The sequence below is a fragment of the Eimeria necatrix genome, genomic scaffold (genome assembly GCF_000499385.1).
Source record: "Eimeria necatrix Houghton genomic scaffold, Enh_scaff686, whole genome shotgun sequence".
In the NCBI taxonomy this organism is placed as follows: domain Eukaryota; phylum Apicomplexa; class Conoidasida; order Eucoccidiorida; family Eimeriidae; genus Eimeria; species Eimeria necatrix.
Window position 1 is genome coordinate 2254 of NW_013654519.1, and position 18011 is coordinate 20264.

Sequence of the window (18011 nt, forward strand, 5' to 3'; positions counted from 1 at the left end):
CTGCCACAAAGCAGCAGCAAATTGTGGAAGTAAAAAATAGAATATCTCTGAAGAGAAGACTTCCAAAAGAATCTTTTTTGTTCAATTTGAAAAAATAATTCTTTTTTATTTTTAAATTTTAAAAAAGAATAAATTTGGCTTTTTGCTGTGAAGAACGCAGCTGCCATCTGCTGCTGCTGCTGTCTTCTGTTGCTGCTGCTGTCTTCTGCTGCTGCTGCTGCTGCTGCAGCTGCTGCCTTTCGGCTGCAGCACGCTGCAGCACTTCGTTCTTCTAGGACCAAAATTTGAGCCTTAAGATATTAGAAATAACAAAATATAAATTAAAAACAAAAAAATAATTCATTTATCATTTAATAAAATGAAAAACAAAAGAAACTGAGTGGATTGCTGCTCCTGAGCCACCGGGTGTACGTACACCCCAGCGCCCAGCCCCAGCACAATTAAATTGGAAATCATTTTTAATTTAAAAATCATTTTTAATTTGAAAATGATTTTATTTAATTAAAATGAAACTTCAGAAGCTTGCGAAGTGAAACTGAGGAGCCACGGGGTGTACGTACACCCCAGCGATCGCCAGTCTTCTTCAATGCCACTTTTCAGAAACTCCTGCGGCAGCAAAGAAGTTCTTTATGCAGCAAATGGCAATTAAATGAAAAATAATACTTTTTGAAATAAATTAAAAGAATAAAACAAACAATTAGCGCACATAGAGCTGGCAGCAACTCCAAAGACACCGCACAGCAGCAGCAGCTGCAGCAGCGGGAGGAGAAACAGCTGTAGCAGCAGCAGCAGCAGCAGCAGCAACGCCTGCTGCTGCTGCTGCTGCTGCAGCTGCAGCGGCGGCAACACAAGTGTGAACGGGGATCCCAAGCAGCTGCTGCGACAGCTGCAGCATTAGCTGCTGCGGCAGCAGCAGCAGCTGCTGCTGCGGTTGCAGGTGCCGCAGCAGCTGCTGCAGCTGCTGCATCTGCTGCAGCACATGCAGCTCTGAAGGCAATGGCGTCAGCAGCAGAAGCAGCAGCAGCGTCCCGCACAAGCAATGCAGCATCAGCAGCAACAGCAGCAGCAGCAACTGCAGCAGCAGCAGCAGCAGCAGCAGCAGGATGTGAAGAAGAAAGTCCTTCCTTGTTGTTTGTTTTGGTGTTCGCCAATGGATTTGCTGTTGCTGCCTACCCCGACTTGCTGCTGCTGCTGCACCCAGAGCGCTTTTGCTGCTCCGTGCTGCTGCTGCAGCAGCAGCAGCAAGCAGCTGACGCTGCAGGAGGCCCTCCATGGGGGCGACTGCAGCACTTCCCGAGTGTTTATTGTGTTGCTGCTGCTGCAGCAGCAGCAGCTCCTCCTGCTGCTGCTGCAGCAGCTCCTGCTGCTGCTGCCAGCAGCAACTTGTGGCGCCGCTTTAATGAAGCAGCAGATATCAGGCGCTGCTTCTCCCTTAGGCCGCTGCTGAACACAAATCTGCTGCTGCAGCAGCAGCAGCGGCCAGACAGTTTGGCCTTGCAGCAGCAGCAGCAGCAGCAGCAGCAGCAGGTGCGCAGCGAGAGCAGCAGCAAATACTGCTTGCGGAAGGGCCTCCCCAGCCCTCCGCTGTGGCCTCCAGAGTCAGTTTTGCTGCAGCAGCTGCTGCTGCTGCAGCAAGCAGCAGAAACATTGCTTCAGCAGCAGCGCAGTGGCCAGTGGTTGGGAAGCAGCGGCAGCAGCATACTGCAGCAGCAGCAGCAGCAGCAGCTAGCCACAGCCCTAGGCCAAGTTGCCGCAGCAGCAAACCTGCTGCAGCAGCAAGTTCAGGTGGACCCCAATACAGGGGTGCTGACAGTCAGCAGCAGCAGCAGCAGCAGCAGCAGCAACAGGGATGGGTCGTGTGGCACACAAACATGGCCGCAGCCGCAGCAGCAGCAGCAGCAGCAGCAGCAGCAGCAGCTCCACTGGGAACAGAAGTATTCGCTGCAGCTCTGCTGCAGTGGGCAGCTCTGTGTGCTGCAGTGGCCTGCTGCTGCCCCGGAGCAGCGAGCCGTGAGTGTGTCCCCAGTGGAGCAGCAGCAGCAGCAGCACAGCAGCAGCAGCAGCAGCAGCAGCAGCAGCAGCAGCAGCTTGCAGGGGAGCAGCGCCGTGTGCGTGGAGCTGCAGCACGTGTGGTGGAAGATGCAGCAAGTGCTGCCGACTTCTTTGCTGCTGCACTGCTGCAGCAGCACTGCTGCTGCTTGGCTGCCGCTGCTGCTGCTGGCTCTTTGCATGCGGCTGGCGCTGCTGCTGCGCGACGAGCTGACGGACCAGCTACAGCAGCTGCAGCAGCAGCAGCAGCAGCAGCAGCAGCAAGGAACGAAACTTGCGGCTTCTTCTGCTGCGCTTTCTGAACAGCAGCAGCAGCAGCAGCAGCAGCAGCAGCAGCAGCAGCTAGCAACTACGCAGCGGCGGGAGGTTCTCCTCGCCACACTAGAGCAAGCAAAGGAGGCACAAGCCAAACTCCACCATCACCAGCAGCAGCAGCAGAAGCAGCAGCAGCAGCAGCAGAAGCAGCAGCAGCAGCAGCAGCAGCAGCAGCAGCAGAATGAAGCTCTGGTCACTTCAGGGTCGGGCCCCGGAAGTGCCCCTGTAAGGGGCTGGGCGGGAGGCGAGTTTGTGGGTGCAGCAGACACGCCAGCAGCAGCAGCAGCAGCAGCAACAGCAGCAGCAGCAGCAGCAGCAGCAGCAACAAGCAAATTATCTGGGCGGGGGACGCTGCCTGTGTTAGGGCAGGAAGCAAAAGACATGAAGTGCATTTACTGCTGCAGGACAGCAGCAGACCTTTCGCTGCCGCTGCAGCTGCTGCAGCTGCTGCAGCCCTCAGCTGACGGAGCAGCAGCAGCAGCAGCAGCAGCAGCGGCTGCTGCTGCTGCTGCTGCATCCCCCTGGGGGTTCAGCAGCAGCCTGGAGTCTCTTTTGTTTGCTGCTGAGCTGCCCGCCGTGTCTGGGGACTGCAGCAATCCGCTTTTTTTGTTTCTTCCTGGCCTAGGCCTTGTGTTTGCTGCTGAAGGCCACGCTGCTGCTGCTGCTGCTGCTGCTGCTGCTGCTGTGGCTGTGGTTGCAGCTCCCGGAGCCCTGACCCTTCCCGACCTCTGTGCTGCTGTTGCTGCCGACTGCGCAACAGCAGCAGCAGCAGCAACAGCAGCAACAAATGAAAACGCAGCAGCAGCAACAGCAAGAAATGCAGCAGCAGCAGCAGCAGCAGCAGCAGCAGATTCGGAGAAGACGGGGAGCAGCAGCCGCCAGCGAGCTCCAGGCGCGGAGCTGTGGGTGCCTCTTAGGGCCTGGCCTTTGCCTCTCGGCGTTAGCCTTAGCAGCAGCAGCAGCAGCAGCAGCAGCAGCAGCAGCAGCAGCAGCAGCAGCGGGCGCAGCTTCTGCTGGCAGCAGATTGACGCCAGAGGCTCTCCGAAGCAGTTTGTCTGGACCTGGACCTTGCGGGCAAACCGGCGGCGGTCGAATTTGCTGCTGCTGTTTGCTGCAGCAGAGTTGCTGCTGCAGTGGCGGCAGCAGCAGCAGCGCCGCGTGCTGCTGCTGGGGCTGCTGCTGCTGGAAGCAGCAGCTGCTGTTGCGCCTGAGGCGCAGCAGCGCCTCCAGACTTCTTCAGCTGCTGTTGACGCATGTGCTGCTGCAGTGGCCGACGCGACTGCTGCTGCTGCTGCTGCTGTTCTGGGCTGGCTGCGCCCCAGTGCTGCAGCAGCTGTGGCAGCAGCAGAGGCTGCTGCAAGTGCTGAGGACCTTGCTGCTGCAGCAGAAGTGGCTCGCACTGCAGCAGCAGCAGCAGAAGTTGCCGTGCAGGCGTTTGTAGCTTTGCTGCACCGCAGCCATGCAAAAGAAACCTCGAGCTTGCAGCAGCAGCAGCAGCAACAGCAGCAGCAGCAGCAGCAGCAGCAGCAGCAGCAGCGACAGCAGCAGTTGGCAGCGACACGTGGAGGCCATAAAAATCTGCAGCAGCAGCAGCAGCACCCGCGAAGCGAACCCCCAGCTGAGGGCCCCACGTTTCTCAACAGCTTTTCCTGCGGGTCGGGGTCTTCATTCAGTGCTGCTGCTGCTGCTGCTGCTGCTGCTGCTGCTGCTTCCTGCTGCAGTGCAGCAGGTGACCAGTGGTCAGTCCGGCGGGCTGAGGCCTCTCCGTGGCAGCAGCAACTCACAAAAATTTTAAGAGAGCTTGCGGAAGTCGCAGGCCATGTGGCTGCCTGCAGGTGCACCTGTGCACGCAGCAGCAGCAGCAGCAGCTGCTGCTGCTGCAGCAGCAGCAGCTGCTGCTGCTTCGGGGTGAGGCAGCGCAGCAGCAGCAGCAGCAGCAGCAGCAGCAGCGTGTCCTGCTTCCAGTGCCCCTTCTCCCTGGTCAGCTTTGAGCTGCCGGAGTACTTTGTGGCTTGTGGGGTGACCAGTGGTCACCTTGAGGTGTCTGTACACTTCGCACTTTGCTGCCAGCAGCAGGCAGCAGCTTCTGGGGAGCCCCCGTGGCACTTTGTGGCGCTGCAGCGGCAGCAGCTGCTGCTGCTGTCGCTGGGGGCGGAAGCAGCTTCGTTTATAGGAGCAGCAGCAGCTGCTGGTGCTGCCAGTACACCCCAAAGCACCGCAGCAGACGCAGGCAGCGAAGTGCGCCCAGCAGCAGCAGCAGCAGCAGCAGCAGCAGCAGCAGCAGCAGCAGCAGCAGCAGCAGCGGGGGTTGTGCTGCAGGCACTGACTGTGCGGTCGCTGCAGACGCAGGAGCTGCTGCTGCAGGCCAACGGCCCAGTGGCGGTCGAGGCTGCGCTGAGCAGCGCAGCAGCAGCAGCAGCAGCAGCAGCAGCAGCAGCAGCAGATGGCAGCAAGTTGCTGCCAGCTGAGGCAGAGCTGGGCGTGGCAGTGCTGAGAGCCGCCGGCGCTGTTCTCTCGTGGGCCAGTGAGGAGCAGCAGAGACGCAGTGTACGTACACCTCACGGCTAGCTGCGCTGCAGCAGCAGCAGCAGCAGCAGCAGCAGCTTTTCTGTCTTTGTGTCTGGACTGATGCAAACTTAAAGAAGTGGGAAGCAGCTATTTGCTGCTGCTGCAGCGCGCGGGCCCCCATCCCCCGTTGTCGCCCTTCAGCTGCACAGTGTAGGGCCTTTCGCGTTTGCAGAGGAGTTGTTTGTATCTACTTGTTTTATTTATTTATTTATTTATTTATTTGTTTGTTTATTTATTAATTAATTTATTTATTTACTATTTATTATTAAATAAATAAATAAATAATTAATTAATTAATTTAGTTGTGTTGTTCACTGATTCAACAAAAGACCTGGGAGGGAAGCAGCGCGAAATGTGAAAAAGAAGTGAAGTGGATTTTATTTCATTTGCTGCTGCTGCTGCAGCAAATGGACGGGGTGTACGTACACCTGTGCAAACTCAGGTGTACGTACACCTGAGTTTGCAGAAGTTTCCCTTTTGCATGCAGCGGATCTGAGTCTTCATTTTATTTAATTTTAGTTTGAAAAGAAGATAATAACTTTGCTGCAGTTTCCTCTTGATTGAAATTTGAAAAAAACGAAATATAGAAAATGAATATTCAAAAATAGAGTCTGAAGTGAATCTTCAAAATAAAATCTGAAATAAGTCTTTAAAGGATAAAATATAAAGGAAGTCTTTGAAAAATAATATGAAGTGTAAAGAATAAAATAAATCTTTGAAAAGTGAAGTCTGAAATAAATCAGAAAAAGTCATTTTCTTGCGCTTTCCATCGAGACTGCGAAGTGCCACTCTGGCACTTTTTCTGCAGCCTCTAAGCAGCTTTTTTCGCAATTAAAATAATATCTCATCAGCTTTATAATTAAAAGAAATAAAAGTGATGATAATTGAAAGAAATATTTCGAATAAGTGGCATTCACTTTTGCAACCTGCAGCTGTACATACACCCGAACGCGGCAGCAGCTCGCGGGCCTCAGCGACTTGCGCGGGAAAGCTGAAGCCAGAAGAGAAACTGTTTGGATATTTTGATTAAAAAAGAATAATTTGAAAGTTATTAAAAAGACTTTTCAAGAATAAACTCTGCGCCACACCCCGAGGTGTCTAGACAGCTCAGCGAGCAGTGGCAGCCGACTCTTCCCGTCGCCAGCGTCATTTTCCTTCTAAATTCCGCATTTTTCTGATTTTTTTTCGCTTTTTATTCATAATAATACAATTTAGAAATGCTTAATTGGTTCAGTGGCCCTCATTGGGGCGTTTTCGCTCCAGTTTCCCGCATCGATGTCTTGCTGCTGCCTTCTTGAGTCTCGCCGCCCCGGGGCTCTCTGCTGCTCCACGCGCAGCAGCCCTCGTTGGCATGCGGGGCCTTCGGCGCCTCGCGGCGGGGGCCTTGGCCTGGCTCAGCAGCAGCAGCAGCAGCAGCAGCAGCAGCAGCAGCAGCAGCAGCAGCAGCAGTGAGGCTGCTGCTGCCTTCACCAGCTTCTTCATTGCTTCTCCTCCTCTTGCTGCTCACCGCAGCAGTCCTTCCCACCAGGCTGCCTTTACAGCCTGCGCCTTGCATGCCCCAGGGGGGCCCCCCGGGGGCCCCTCAGGGGGCCCCCCTGAGGGGCCCCGGGGGGCCCCCCTAGGGGGCCCCCCTGAGGGGCCCCCGGGGGCCCCCCTAAAGCATTTGAAAGACTCTCCTGCGTCTGAAGAGCTGCTGCAGCTCGTGGCGGTTCTGCGGCAGCAGGAGAAGGCGGGGCGGCGGCAGCGGCAGCAGCAGCAGCAGCAGCAGCAGCCCGCAGCAGCAGCAGCAGCAGCAGCAGCAGCAGCAGAACTGGAGAATATAGATGGCCTGCTGCCGCTCTTCAAACCCTCAGGAATCACTTCTGCGGATGTCTGCAGAGTTGTGAAGCATTTAATTCGCAGCAGCTGCAACTCGGGGGCCCCCGGGGGCCCCCCAGAAAAGGGTACTAAATGGGGGGCCCCCCCAGCAGCGGCGGCTGCGAGTTGGGCACGGAGGGACTTTAGACCCTGCGGCCTCTGGTGAGCTTTTGCTGCTGCTGCTGCTGCTGCTGCTGCTGCGCTGAAGCAGCAGGCGAGCACAAGCTGCTGCTGCTGGAGTTCGGCCTTAGGGTTTAGGGTTTAGGGTTTAGGGTTTAGGGTTTAGGGTTTAGGGTTTAGAGGTAAAGGACGTGCGGGCTTTGAGCTTCTCAGGGGTTTTGGTTTTGGGCATCGGGCGGGGGACGGCGCTGCTGAAGGATTTCCTTGACGGTGCGCAGCAGCAAGAGCAGCAGCAGCAGCAGCTGCTGCTGCAGATCTTCATCTAGGCAGGGTTTGCTGCAGGGCGGGTGCAGCGAGGGTTTGTTTGACTGCGGCGCCGCTCTTTGTCGCTCGCTAGGGTTTAGTGTTTAGGATTTAGGGTTTAGTGTTTAGGGTTTAGGGTTTAGGGTTTAGGGTTTAGGGTTTAGGGTCTGGGCAAAGGCTGTTTAGTGCCACGGCAGGAGAAGCTCGGGGTGTGTATTCGTGTGCCAGTACTTCTTAGGTCCCATTTCTTTTGCTGCTGCTGCTGCTGCTGCTTTTGCTGCTGCTGCTGCTGCTGCTTTTGCTGCTCCTGCTGCTTCCGCTGGGCTTGCTGCTGCCGCTGTTGCTGTCGATCCTGCCCCTGCTGCTGCTGATTCTGCTGCTGCTGCTGCTGAGCGTGCCGCTGCTGCTGGTGGTGGCGATCCTCTTCCTGCTGCTGCTGCTGATCCTGCTGCTGCTGCTGCTGCTGCTGCTGCTGCTGCTGCTGCTGCTGCTGCTGCTGGCAGGGCCCAAGTGCTACGAAGCGCGGGCGCGCCTGGGGGTGGAGACGGACACACTTGACGCTGAAGTGTGTTTTTCTCTTTTGCAAAAAAGTTGAATTTAATTTAATTTAATTTAATTTAATTTAATTTAATTTAATTTAATTTAATTTAATTAATTTAATTCTTTAATTTAATTAAAGTTTCTAATTTAATTAAATCAAAGTGACTTGCTGCTCGCTAGATCCAAAATAAATCCTCAGAAGCAGCAGAACTCCTAGCAGCAGCAGAAACTGCTGCTGCTGCTGCTGCTGCTGCGCTGCAGCAGCTGCTGCTGCTGCGCTGCGGTCTTTGCTGCTGCAGGGCCGGGTGGTGCGGGAGGCCCCGTGGGAGGGGGTGACCACTGGTCAGCTGGCAGCAGCAGTGGCTTCTTTTGAGGGCCGTTCTTACCTGCAGCAAACTCCTCTCTTCTCGGGTAGGTGCCTTGCAGCTCTGCTGCAGTTGCTTCGCGCTGCTGCTGCTGCTGCTGCTGCTGCTGCAGTTGTTGCTGCAGCTGTTGCTGCGGTGCTGCTGCTGCTGCTGCTGCTGCCGTTCTTGCGGCGGTGCTGCTGCTGCTGCAGTTGCTGTTGCTGCTGCTGCACTTGCTGCTGCGGTACTGCTCCTGCTGCTGCTCCAGTTGCTTCTGCTGCTGCTGCTGCTGCTGCTGCTGCTGCTGGTTCAGCAAAGCGGGTGCGGGGCCGGCAGCTGTACGAGCTGGCCCGCGAGGGCGCCGCCGTTGGCCCCGAAGAAATGCCAAGGCCTTCTTTGGTGTCAGTGAACAGCATCAAGCTCCGCAGTCCTGCTGCAGTGGAGGTGAGCTGCAGCAGCAGCAGCAGCAGCAGCAGCGGTAGCAGCAGCAGCAGCAGCAGCAGCTGCAGCGGTAGCAGCAGCAGCAGCAGCAGTAACGGTAGCAGCAGCAGCAGCAGCAGATGCAGCAGCAGCAGCAGCAGTAGTGGTAGCAGCAGCAGCAGCAGCAGTAGTGGTAGCAGCAGCAGCGTTAGTGGTAGCAGCAGCAGCAGCAGTAGCGGTAGCAGCAGCAGCAGCAGTAGCGGCAGCAGCAGCAGCAGCAGCGGTAGCCGGCCAGCAGCGGCTGGCTGTGTCTCCCTTGCTGCTGCATAGGAGCCCTCAGGCCTAGGACTTGTTAGGGTTTAGGGTTTAGGGTTTAGGGTTTAGGGTTTAGGGGCGCAGCGTGCTGCTGCAGTCAGTTTGCCTTTGGGGGTTTTCATAGCTCGTTAGTTGCTGCAGCAGCAGCAGAAGCAAAGCAGCGGAAAGCCATTGTGCTGCTGCTGCGACTTTGCATGCATGCATGCATGCGTGCATGCATGCATGCATGCGTGCATGCATGCATGCATGAATGCATGCATGCATGCATGCAGCTGCCTTTCTTTGACTTCGCCGTTTGCTGCTCCAAAGGCACTTATATAAGACAACTAGCAGCAGATGTTGCTGCTGCTCTCGGCACTGTGGCCCACCTCGTGCTGCTGGTGAGAGCAGCAGCAGCACCGCCCAGCTGCTGCTGCTGCTTGCTGCTGCTTGCTGCTGCTTGCTGCTGCTCGCGGGCGCTTGCTGCTGCTCGCCGATGCCTGCTGCTGTTCACTGCTGCGCGCTGCTGCTGCCAGCTGCTGTTTGCTGCTGCTTGCTGCTGCTCGCGGATGCCTGTGCTTGTTGCTGCTGCTTGCTGCAGCTGTTTGCTGCTGCTGCTTGCTGCTGCTGCTTGCTGCTGCTGCTTGCTGCTGCTGCTTGTTGCGGCTGCCTGCTGCTGCTGCTTGCTGCTGCTGCTTGCTGCTGCTGCTTGCTGCTGCTGCTGCTTGCTGCTGCGGCGCCTGCCGCCTCCCCAGAGGTGCAGAGGTTTGGCAGGGAGAGCCCGCGGAAGCAGCAGCAGCAGCAGCAGCACTTTTTGCTTTTTGCTGCTGCAGGTCAGAACTCGCCAGGGGCCTTTTGCTGCGGAAGATTGTTTGCCCCTGGAGGGCCTTAATCGGCAGCAGCTGCTCAAGGGCCTGCTGCCCCTTAGCTGCGCCTCTCAGCTGCCAGCAGCAAGCAGCAGCAGCAGCAGCAAGCAGCAGCAGCAGCATGCACCAGCAAGTACCAGCAGCAGCAGCAAGTAGCAGCAACACGCAGCAGCAAGCAGCAGCAGCAGCAGCAAGCAGCAGCAGCAGCAGCAAGCAGCAGCAGCAGCAGCAGCAGCAGCAGCAGCAGAGCTGCACGAGCTGACCTGTCTGTATGGGCCTGCGCCCCAGCACGCGCGGTGTACGTACACCCCACAAACTTCATGGCTTTATTCTTTTTGACAAAACTCCTAATGAGTCTTTCAATTTTAATTTCTTTCAAAATTAAACATTTCTTTTATTTCTTTTAATAGCTAGCTAGCTAGCCAGCTAGCTACGGGGTAGCTAGCTAGCAAGCTAGGGGGCAGGCAGGTAGGTGGCTAGCTAGCTAGCTAGAGGGTCCCTCTGTGGCCATCGAGCTCGCTAGCTAGCTAGCTAGCTACGGGGTACCTCTGCAGCAGCTAGCCAGCTAGTTACGGGGTGCCTCTGCAGCCAGCTAGCCAGCCATTTAGGGGTCCCTCTGTGGCCATCTAACCAGCTGGCTAGCTATGCAAGGGTCCCTTTGTGGCCAACGAGCTAGTTATAGCTAGCTATTTGGGGGTCCCTCTGTGGCCAACTAGCTGGCTAGCTAGCTGTTCAGGAGTCCTTCTGTAGCCAACTGCCTAGCTAGCTAGCTAGCCGGCTAGCTAGGTCCTCTGGCCACCTAGCTAGCTAACCAGCTAGCTAGCCAGCTCGCTAGCCAGCTCGCTGGTCCCTCTGTCCACCTAGCTAGCTAGCCAGCTAGCTAGCCAGCTATCTAGCCACCTAGCTAGCTAGCTAGCCACCTAGCTAGCCAGCTAGCCACCTAGCTAGCTAGCTGCGGAGCCTGGGCAAGTTGAAAGGGCTTAAATGAGTTAAGTTGGTGCGCGGAGGCTTCCCTGTTGGGCCCCCGAAGAAGGGGCGGGAGTCTGGGGTGTACGTACACCCGAACTACCTGCCCACTTGGCTGGTGAAGTCGAACCGCCGGGCCCCATCATCCACTTCCATGGATTGTTTGCTGCTTTTTCCGGAGCCAGCAGCAGCAGCAGCAGCAGCAGCAGCAGAAGCAGCAGCAGCAACAGGTTTCTCGGGGGCCCCCGCGGGCAGGTTCTTACTGGCTGGGGCTGGCTGTGTCGCTGCAGCGGCGCCGCTGCCGCCGCTGCTGCTGCTGCTGCTGCTGCAGCCGTTCGGCAGCGGCGCCGCTGCTGCTGCTGCTGCTGCTGCTGCTGCTGCCTCCTCCTCGCCCGAGTCCGGCAGCACCGGCAAGCCGCTGGGGCCGCTGCAGTAGCTGTCAACTGGAATAAAAGAATCCAAAAACTCTTCATATTCGACCATTCCTTCGCTGTCCAAGTCCATGAAGTTCACCAACAAGTCTATTTGCTCCTCAGTCAGCGGAGCCCTGCGCCCAGCAGCAAACCCAAGCAGCAGCAGCAGTCCAGACCCAGCAGCGCCCTGCTGCTGCTGCTGCGGCACTCACCCAGCAGCAGCAGCAGCAGCAGCAAGAGGGGCAACAGCAGCAAGAAGAGCAGACGCAGCAAAAGAGCAGCAGCAGCAGCAAGAGCAGCAGCAGCAGCAAGAGCAGCAGCAGCAGCAACCAGAGGAGCAGCAGCAGCAGCAGCAAGAACAGCAGCACCAAGCAGACCCGGCGCATCACCAAGAGCACCCCATCCGCATCCACAGCACCCCCTCCCCATCCACACCGCCGCAGCAACCGCAGCAACCGCAGCAACCGCAGCAACCGCAGCAGCAGCAGCAGCAGCAGCAGCAGCAGCAGCAGCAGCAGACTGACTCCGTTCTGGCGAGGACAGTGTTGAGAGTGACGAGGGCAGCGCGGAAGTCCTCGGAGTCGACTTTGCCGGTCAAGTCGGGGTCGAACTGATGCAGCGCCCGCCGAATGCTGTTCGAGTGCTGGAACAGAGTCGTGCAGATCTGGCCCCACAGCTGCGCAGCAGCAGCAGCAGCAGCAGCAGCAGCAGCAGCAGCAGCAGCAGCAGCAGCAGCAGCAGCAGCAGCACAAAGGCGGCAGCAAGGAGAAGCAGAAAGGTGTGTGAGCTGTTGGGGAGCAGCAAAGTGGCGGGAGATGAATGAGGGGTTGCTTGAAGGCAGTTTGGAAAGTGTTTGGAATAAATTACTTTTAAAAACAATTATAAATAATTATATTTGTTTTAATTTGCATTTGTGTTTTATTTGTTTGAATTAAAGCAAACAAACGCGCAAAAAGGACAACGAATGCTGCTGCCTGGCCTAGCCTCCTGCTGCTGCTGCTGCTGCTGCTGCTGCTGCTGCTGCTGCTGCTGCTCACCTCTTCAGCAAGATTGTTGTTAGAGCTGCTGTCCACCACGTGGAAGGCCTGCAGGAACTCCAAGTAGTTTATGCGCTTCGACCCCGTGAGGTCAATCGCCTCAGCAACCTGCAGCAGCAGCAGCAGCAGCAGCAGCAGCAGCAGCAGCAGCAGCACGTATTTGCATTAGAACCTGATGTGTACAGACACATTTATCATGGAATGTGCACCTTTATACTTAATATATATTATATATTTGTATACACATTTATATATATTATAATATATATATATTATATATATATGTATATATATATATATATACATATATGTATAAGTATATTTACTATTATATATATTATCTAAATATATATTACATATATTCCATATATCTACAGTATAAATAAATAATATTATAAATGCATTTATTAAACCCAAAATATATTCACTGTATGTACACTGTACAAACACAAGTATGTACTTTATAGCGGGTGTACATACACTTGAAAATATGCATTTATTTGTTTAAAAAGAAAGAAGGATTTATTTACGAATTTAAATCGAGAAAAAGTCCTTTTTGAGTTTTTAAATTCCCAATTAATTCAAAACTGTAAAAAGATGATTAAACAGACAAAAGCACCGAACAAAGGAGCAGCAGAGCAGCAAAAAGCCAAAAAGAATTTCCGAAAAAGACAACAAAATAAAAACAAAAAAGAAAACTCACTCTAAAGAGATGTGCATCTGTGAGGGCAAATCCCAACTCCTCTTCGTCGATATTTAGTCGTTTTATGCCAGAGACAAAATCCTCATACGACAAGTACCCTGCAGCGCAGCAAACCGCCACACGCACCTGCTGCTGCTGCTGCTGCTGCTGCTGCTGCAGCGGATGTGCTGCTGCTGCAGCAGCAGTAGATCTGCTGCTGCTGCAGTTGGTTTGCTGCTGCAGCAGCTGCGCTGCTGCTGCAGCGCGCGAACTACCGGGACCTAGCAGCAGCCACCGCGGGCCTAGCCCGCGCCGCGGCAGCACCTCTGCTGCTGCTGCTGCTGCTGCTGCTGCTGCTGCTGCAGCGGCAGCTCACCGTCGCCGCCCTCGTTGTAGTCCTTGAACTTCTGGAAAAGAGCCACAGCGCGAACTGCTGAGCTGCGCCGCCTGCTGCCTCCCTCCCCCAAAAGGCCTCCGTCCTGCAGCTGCTGCTGCTCGTAATGCCTCGAAGCTGCTTCGGCTTTGTCTGCCAAAATGGCTTTGCCGATGCAGTGCAGCGCGCGGCTCAGCCAGGGGGTCTTCGACTGCGGGCTGCAGCAGCAGCAGCAGCAGCAGCAGCAGCAGCAGCAGCAGCAGCAGCAGCGGGGCGATTTAGATGCAAGTGCTTTTGCTGCATTTGTTCTGCAGCATTTGCGAAATACTACTTATTTCAAATTGCAGAATCTCAGGATCGCGCCGCAGAGCCCGGAAAGCCTGCTGCCGCTCCGCAGCAGCAGCAGCTGCTGCTGCTGCTGCTGCTGCTGCTGCTGCTAAGGGAATTCAGAAGATCGGAAGAAGACAAGACACTCTTGGGCACTCACTCTTCTTTAATTGAATTGGAATATACCACTTTGAAGCGCCCCAGGAACTCCGCCACGTCGATGCTGCCTGCTGCTGCATTAAAGGCCGGACTTGCCGTAATAAGGCGCATCAGAATCCGGACTTGCGGCTCGCTGAGGCCTGCAGGCCCCGAGCAGCAGCAAAGCAGCAGCAAAGCAGCAGCAAAGCAGCAGCAAAAGCCCCAACTAAAGCCGCAGCAGCTCCACTTAAAGACACACTTGAGTCAACTCCAAAAAAGCAGCAAGTTGGGGCTTTCTTGCGCTTCCAGGCAGCCACATGCATGCAACACAACCCGAATGTGCAAAAAGCCCCTTTCGTGCCTTCAAGCAGCTCCAGATGCAAATATAAAGTCGGAAATACATTTATAAACATTATTCTGGATTTAGGGAGCCATTAAATGCATATATTGTACATATATTGCACATATATTGCACATGCATGCGCAGAAAGCTGAAGTGCAGCTTCAGAGCCCCACCTATGTCCAAGTCCGAAAGGAGCTCGTTGAACTCGCGGAAAGAAACTGTGCCGTCGCAGTTTCGGTCGAAAAGCATCAGAGTTTCTTTCAGGCTGAGGTCAGCGCTCATGATGGACTCGAAGACCTGCGCAGCAGCAGCAGCACTGGCGGGACTTTTTCGGGGATGCGGGGCAACTAAGGCAGCAAACTGCTCCGCATGCAAACTGCAGCAGCCTTTGCATGCAAAGTGCGGAAAAAAGGAGAAAATTTGGAGAAAAAAGAAAGAAAAAGCTGCGGAAATGGCCGGAAAACGGACTCACCCGGGCCACGCATTCCTGCCGCCAGTTCAAGTGCTTGCAAATGGGCGGCCTGAAGTCCACTTTGTAGCGATATAAGAAGTCGTTGTAATGGACGAGTCCGTCTTTGCTGACTGCCTTCAAACACTTCATTATATTTACCCACGGCAGCTCCTGGCCCAGCACGATTGAGCAGGCTTCTCTGCAGACACAGCGCTCGCGAGCCGCAAAAGGAGTTCAAGTCCGAAAGAAAACCTTTTTATTAAGTTCAGAACAAAGTTTAATTCAGTTAAGTCCGAAAGAAAACCCTTTTTTGAGTTCAGAACAAAGAAACAATTCAGTTCAAGACAAGCTCGCGCATGCACGGGACACACAGCACGAAAACATGCAAAAGTGGAATGCCTGAGAGGCGGGGGAGTCAAATTCTGCAGAACTTCGAGAACAAAGACTTATTAAGAAGTCTGCTAAGGCCAAAAGTGGCTGGCTGAGGGGGAAGCTGGCAGCTGCAGCAGAGGCCGTTTGTTTGGCAGCAGAAAGCCTCGAACGGCGGCCAAAAGCGGGCAGCTGCTGCAGCAAAGAAGGGCCCCTCGAGTGCAGCAGTTGGAGAGTCTTTTTAGTTTTAAAAAGCAATTAAAAGGAGGAAAAGGAAGTGAAAAGGCGCAGCTTGCCTCCACTGTGCGGGGGTGATCTTGCCGGAGCCGTCGGAGTCCATGTTGAAGAAGCACCACCAAAGGTCTTGCTTTTTTTCGCAGACCATTTTGCACATTTTCTGGACTATTTCCTGACTCATTCGGGCCGCTGCGGAGCGCCTGTTGGCGCGCTTGGCCTGGGTTTCCAGCTCCTTCATCTTCTTCTGCAGCAGCACCTTCTGCGTGGCTGCGCAGGTCTCGCGGTGCAGCTGCTGGATTTCCTGCAGCGAAGGCGCCATGTACTCTTGAATTTCAAAAGACAAGTTCGCCTCAAAGATAATAACTCCTCCGTAGTTGCCGGTGGTCCCGCAGTAGTTCGAGGCGGAGAAGAGCGTCACGCAGCGCCCGTCGTGGACGGGCTCGAAGCCCCGCAGGTTCGTCGGCACCTGCACCGCAGCAGCAGCACCTCCCGCACCCATTGCTGCAGCTGTTTGCTGCTGCTGCTGCAGCAGCCGTTGCTGCTGCTGCTGCAGCAGCAGCAAACAGCTGCAGCAGCAGCTCGTTTCCGCGCCCCCCTCGCCGCTCGCCGGCTCCCGCTTCCCCCCCCGCAGCAGCAGCAGCAGCAGCAGCAGCAGCAGACCTGGTGGGAGCGAATGCAAACCTCCAAGTTGTTCTTCGTGAGGAAAGCATCCGTAACATCCGGGCCAAAAGCTATGCAATCCGCCCCCCGAGTGCTCCAGCCGCGGCCGCGGTCCGGCTGCGGGTCCGACCACAGCAAATCGAACATCAAAGTGTCTTCAAATGTGTGCGGAGAAGCCGGACAGGGCCTTTGTCGGTGGAGTTTGTCGATGTGGTGGAGAGTGATGTTGTCTTTGCGGCAGAGGCCGCCGTGGACGACGAAGACGCGCTTCTCCAGCACCACGCAGAGCGGCAGCAAGTGGAAAATGTCCTGGAACTTCTGGTAAAGCAGCCCGCCGTACTTCTGCCGCACTTCCTGCGCAAAGCCGTACACTTCGTTCATGTCTGCGCTCTCGTGGTTGCCCCGGTTTATTATCACGGAGCTTCCGCACTGCAGCTTGAAGGCAAACAGCAGCAGAAATATCTCCACTGAACTCCGCCCCCGATCCGCTATGTCCCCGTTGAACAAGTACCTGCATGCAACAACAACGCGGACCTTCAAACCCTAATTCGGGTTCAAAACACTAATTGGTGTTGAAAACCCTAATTCGGGCTCAAAACCCTAATTCGGGCTCAAAACCCTAATTCGGGTTCAAAACCCTAATTCGGGTTGAAAACCCTAATTGGTGTTGAAAACCCTAATTGGTGTTGAAAACACTAATTCGTGTTCAAAACCCTAATTCGTGTTGAAAATCCTAATTGGTGTTGAAAACACTAATTCGTGTTGAAAACCCTAATTGGTCTTGAAAACCCTAATTGGTGTTTCGAAAGCCTTGCTGGTGTTTCGAAACAATAACTGTTGTTTCGAAACAATAACTGTTGTTTCAAAACACTGACACTTATTTCAAAACCCTAACACTTTTTCCAAAACCCTAACAATTGTTTCAAAACCCTAACACTCGTTTCAAAACACAAACACTTACTTCAAAACCCTAACACTTCAAAACACAAACACTTTTTTTCAAAACACAAACACTTTTTTCAGAACACAAACACTTCAACAAGCTTATTTCAAAACCCAAACACTCCAACACATTTCAATCGAACACATTTCAAACTTTAAAAGCACGAAGACAACAGTTTTCAAATCCAAACAAGAAGGACAAAACAGCTCACAAAACCCTAAAGTGGCGAATTAAACAGATTTAAGACCCAAAAATCGAGAAGCAAACAGTTTAAAAACCCAAAGGCGAGGAATACAACAGATTTAAAAATCCAACACGAAAAACAAAACAGTTCTAAAGATCCCAAAAGGATTTTTGAAGCTGTTTTTGAGTAAAACAGATTCAAAAATCCCCAAAAATCCAACAACGACGAATGAAACATATTTAAAAACCCCAACAATTACAAATAAAACATATTTAAAGCCCAAATCGACGGATGAAACAGAGTTAAAAACCCAACAACAACAAACGCAACAGATTTAAAAACCCAACAACGACGCACAAGACAGACTCAAAAACACAGAAAAGGCGCATAAAAGGGAAATAAAAACTCAAAAACTCCACAAAAAAGAAAAACAAAAGTCCCAAAATCCGGAAAAAACAAAAAAAACCCGAAGCAACCGGAAAAATGGAGAAAAAGAACCGAAAAAGCCGAAGCAAACGAAAAGAAAACCAAAAACCTCCGAACAAAACCGAAATAAAGACAAATAATCCGAATAAGACCCAAATAAAACCCAAATTAAACCCAAATAGTCTCAATAAGACTCAAATAAAAGCCCAAAAACCCCAAAAAGTCCGGAAAAAAAGCAAAAAAAACCCAAATTTCCATTTTTAAAACCCCCAGCCTACACGTTTGTGGCCGAAGGCGGGCCGAACTTGTACAAAATCCAAAGAACGTCATTGAGCTGCCCATGGGTGTCGCCGACGAGCTGAGACCAAAGCCCAAGACCTCACAAAGCCAGACAAAGAGTTCTGCTGCAGTAGTTCTGCTGCAGCAGCAGCAGCAGCAGCAGCAGCAGCAGCAGCAGCTGCTGCAGCAGCAGCAGCAGCAGCAGCAGCAACAGCAGCTGCAGCTAAATGGCAGCAAATGGCATTTATTTCGTGAAGTGTTTACCACTAAACGGCCTCCGGGCTTCTTCGGGATTTCCACTTCGGCGACTGCGCCCTTCATGGTTTGTTTGTAATGTTCTTCGACGGCCATCACCAGCTCGAGGGCATACTTGCGGGGCAGCGGGACCTGCGCGGGCCACGCAGCAGCAGCTCTCTCGAGTTTGCAGCAGCAGCAGCAGCAGCAGCAGCAGCAGCAGCAGCAGCAGCAGCAGCAGCAGCAGCAGCAGCAGCAGCAGCAGCAGCAGCA

The 18011-nt window shown here is 53.9% G+C and overlaps 3 protein-coding genes across 3 annotated transcripts; 2 read left to right on the forward strand and 1 right to left on the reverse strand.

Annotated features, from left to right (window-relative positions):
- Positions 1 to 996: 996 nt before the first annotated feature.
- ENH_00070500 (hypothetical protein, conserved) lies at positions 997 to 4932 on the forward strand (the record flags this gene model as incomplete). The annotated part of the gene is made up of 1 exon (XM_013582543.1): positions 997 to 4932. The coding sequence occupies one exon, from the start codon at positions 997 to 999 to the stop codon at positions 4930 to 4932; it is 3936 nt and encodes a 1311-aa protein (XP_013437997.1).
- A 1351-nt stretch (positions 4933 to 6283) lies between these two features.
- Positions 6284 to 8846, forward strand: ENH_00070510 (tRNA pseudouridine synthase B, putative; the record flags this gene model as incomplete). The annotated part of the gene is made up of 5 exons (XM_013582544.1): positions 6284 to 6875; positions 7090 to 7179; positions 7716 to 7777; positions 8052 to 8163; positions 8410 to 8846. 5 exons carry the CDS (start codon positions 6284 to 6286, stop codon positions 8844 to 8846), a joined length of 1293 nt encoding a protein of 430 aa, XP_013437998.1.
- Positions 8847 to 9157: 311 nt separating this feature from the next.
- ENH_00070520 (serine/threonine protein phosphatase 5, putative) lies at positions 9158 to 16053 on the reverse strand (the record flags this gene model as incomplete). The annotated part of the gene is made up of 11 exons (XM_013582545.1): positions 9158 to 9751; positions 10754 to 11189; positions 11580 to 11731; positions 12093 to 12200; positions 12796 to 12893; positions 13151 to 13365; positions 13635 to 13773; positions 14129 to 14252; positions 14428 to 14605; positions 15078 to 15478; positions 15673 to 16053. The coding sequence occupies 11 exons, from the start codon at positions 16051 to 16053 to the stop codon at positions 9158 to 9160; spliced, it is 2826 nt and encodes a 941-aa protein (XP_013437999.1).
- Positions 16054 to 18011: the final 1958 nt, after the last annotated feature.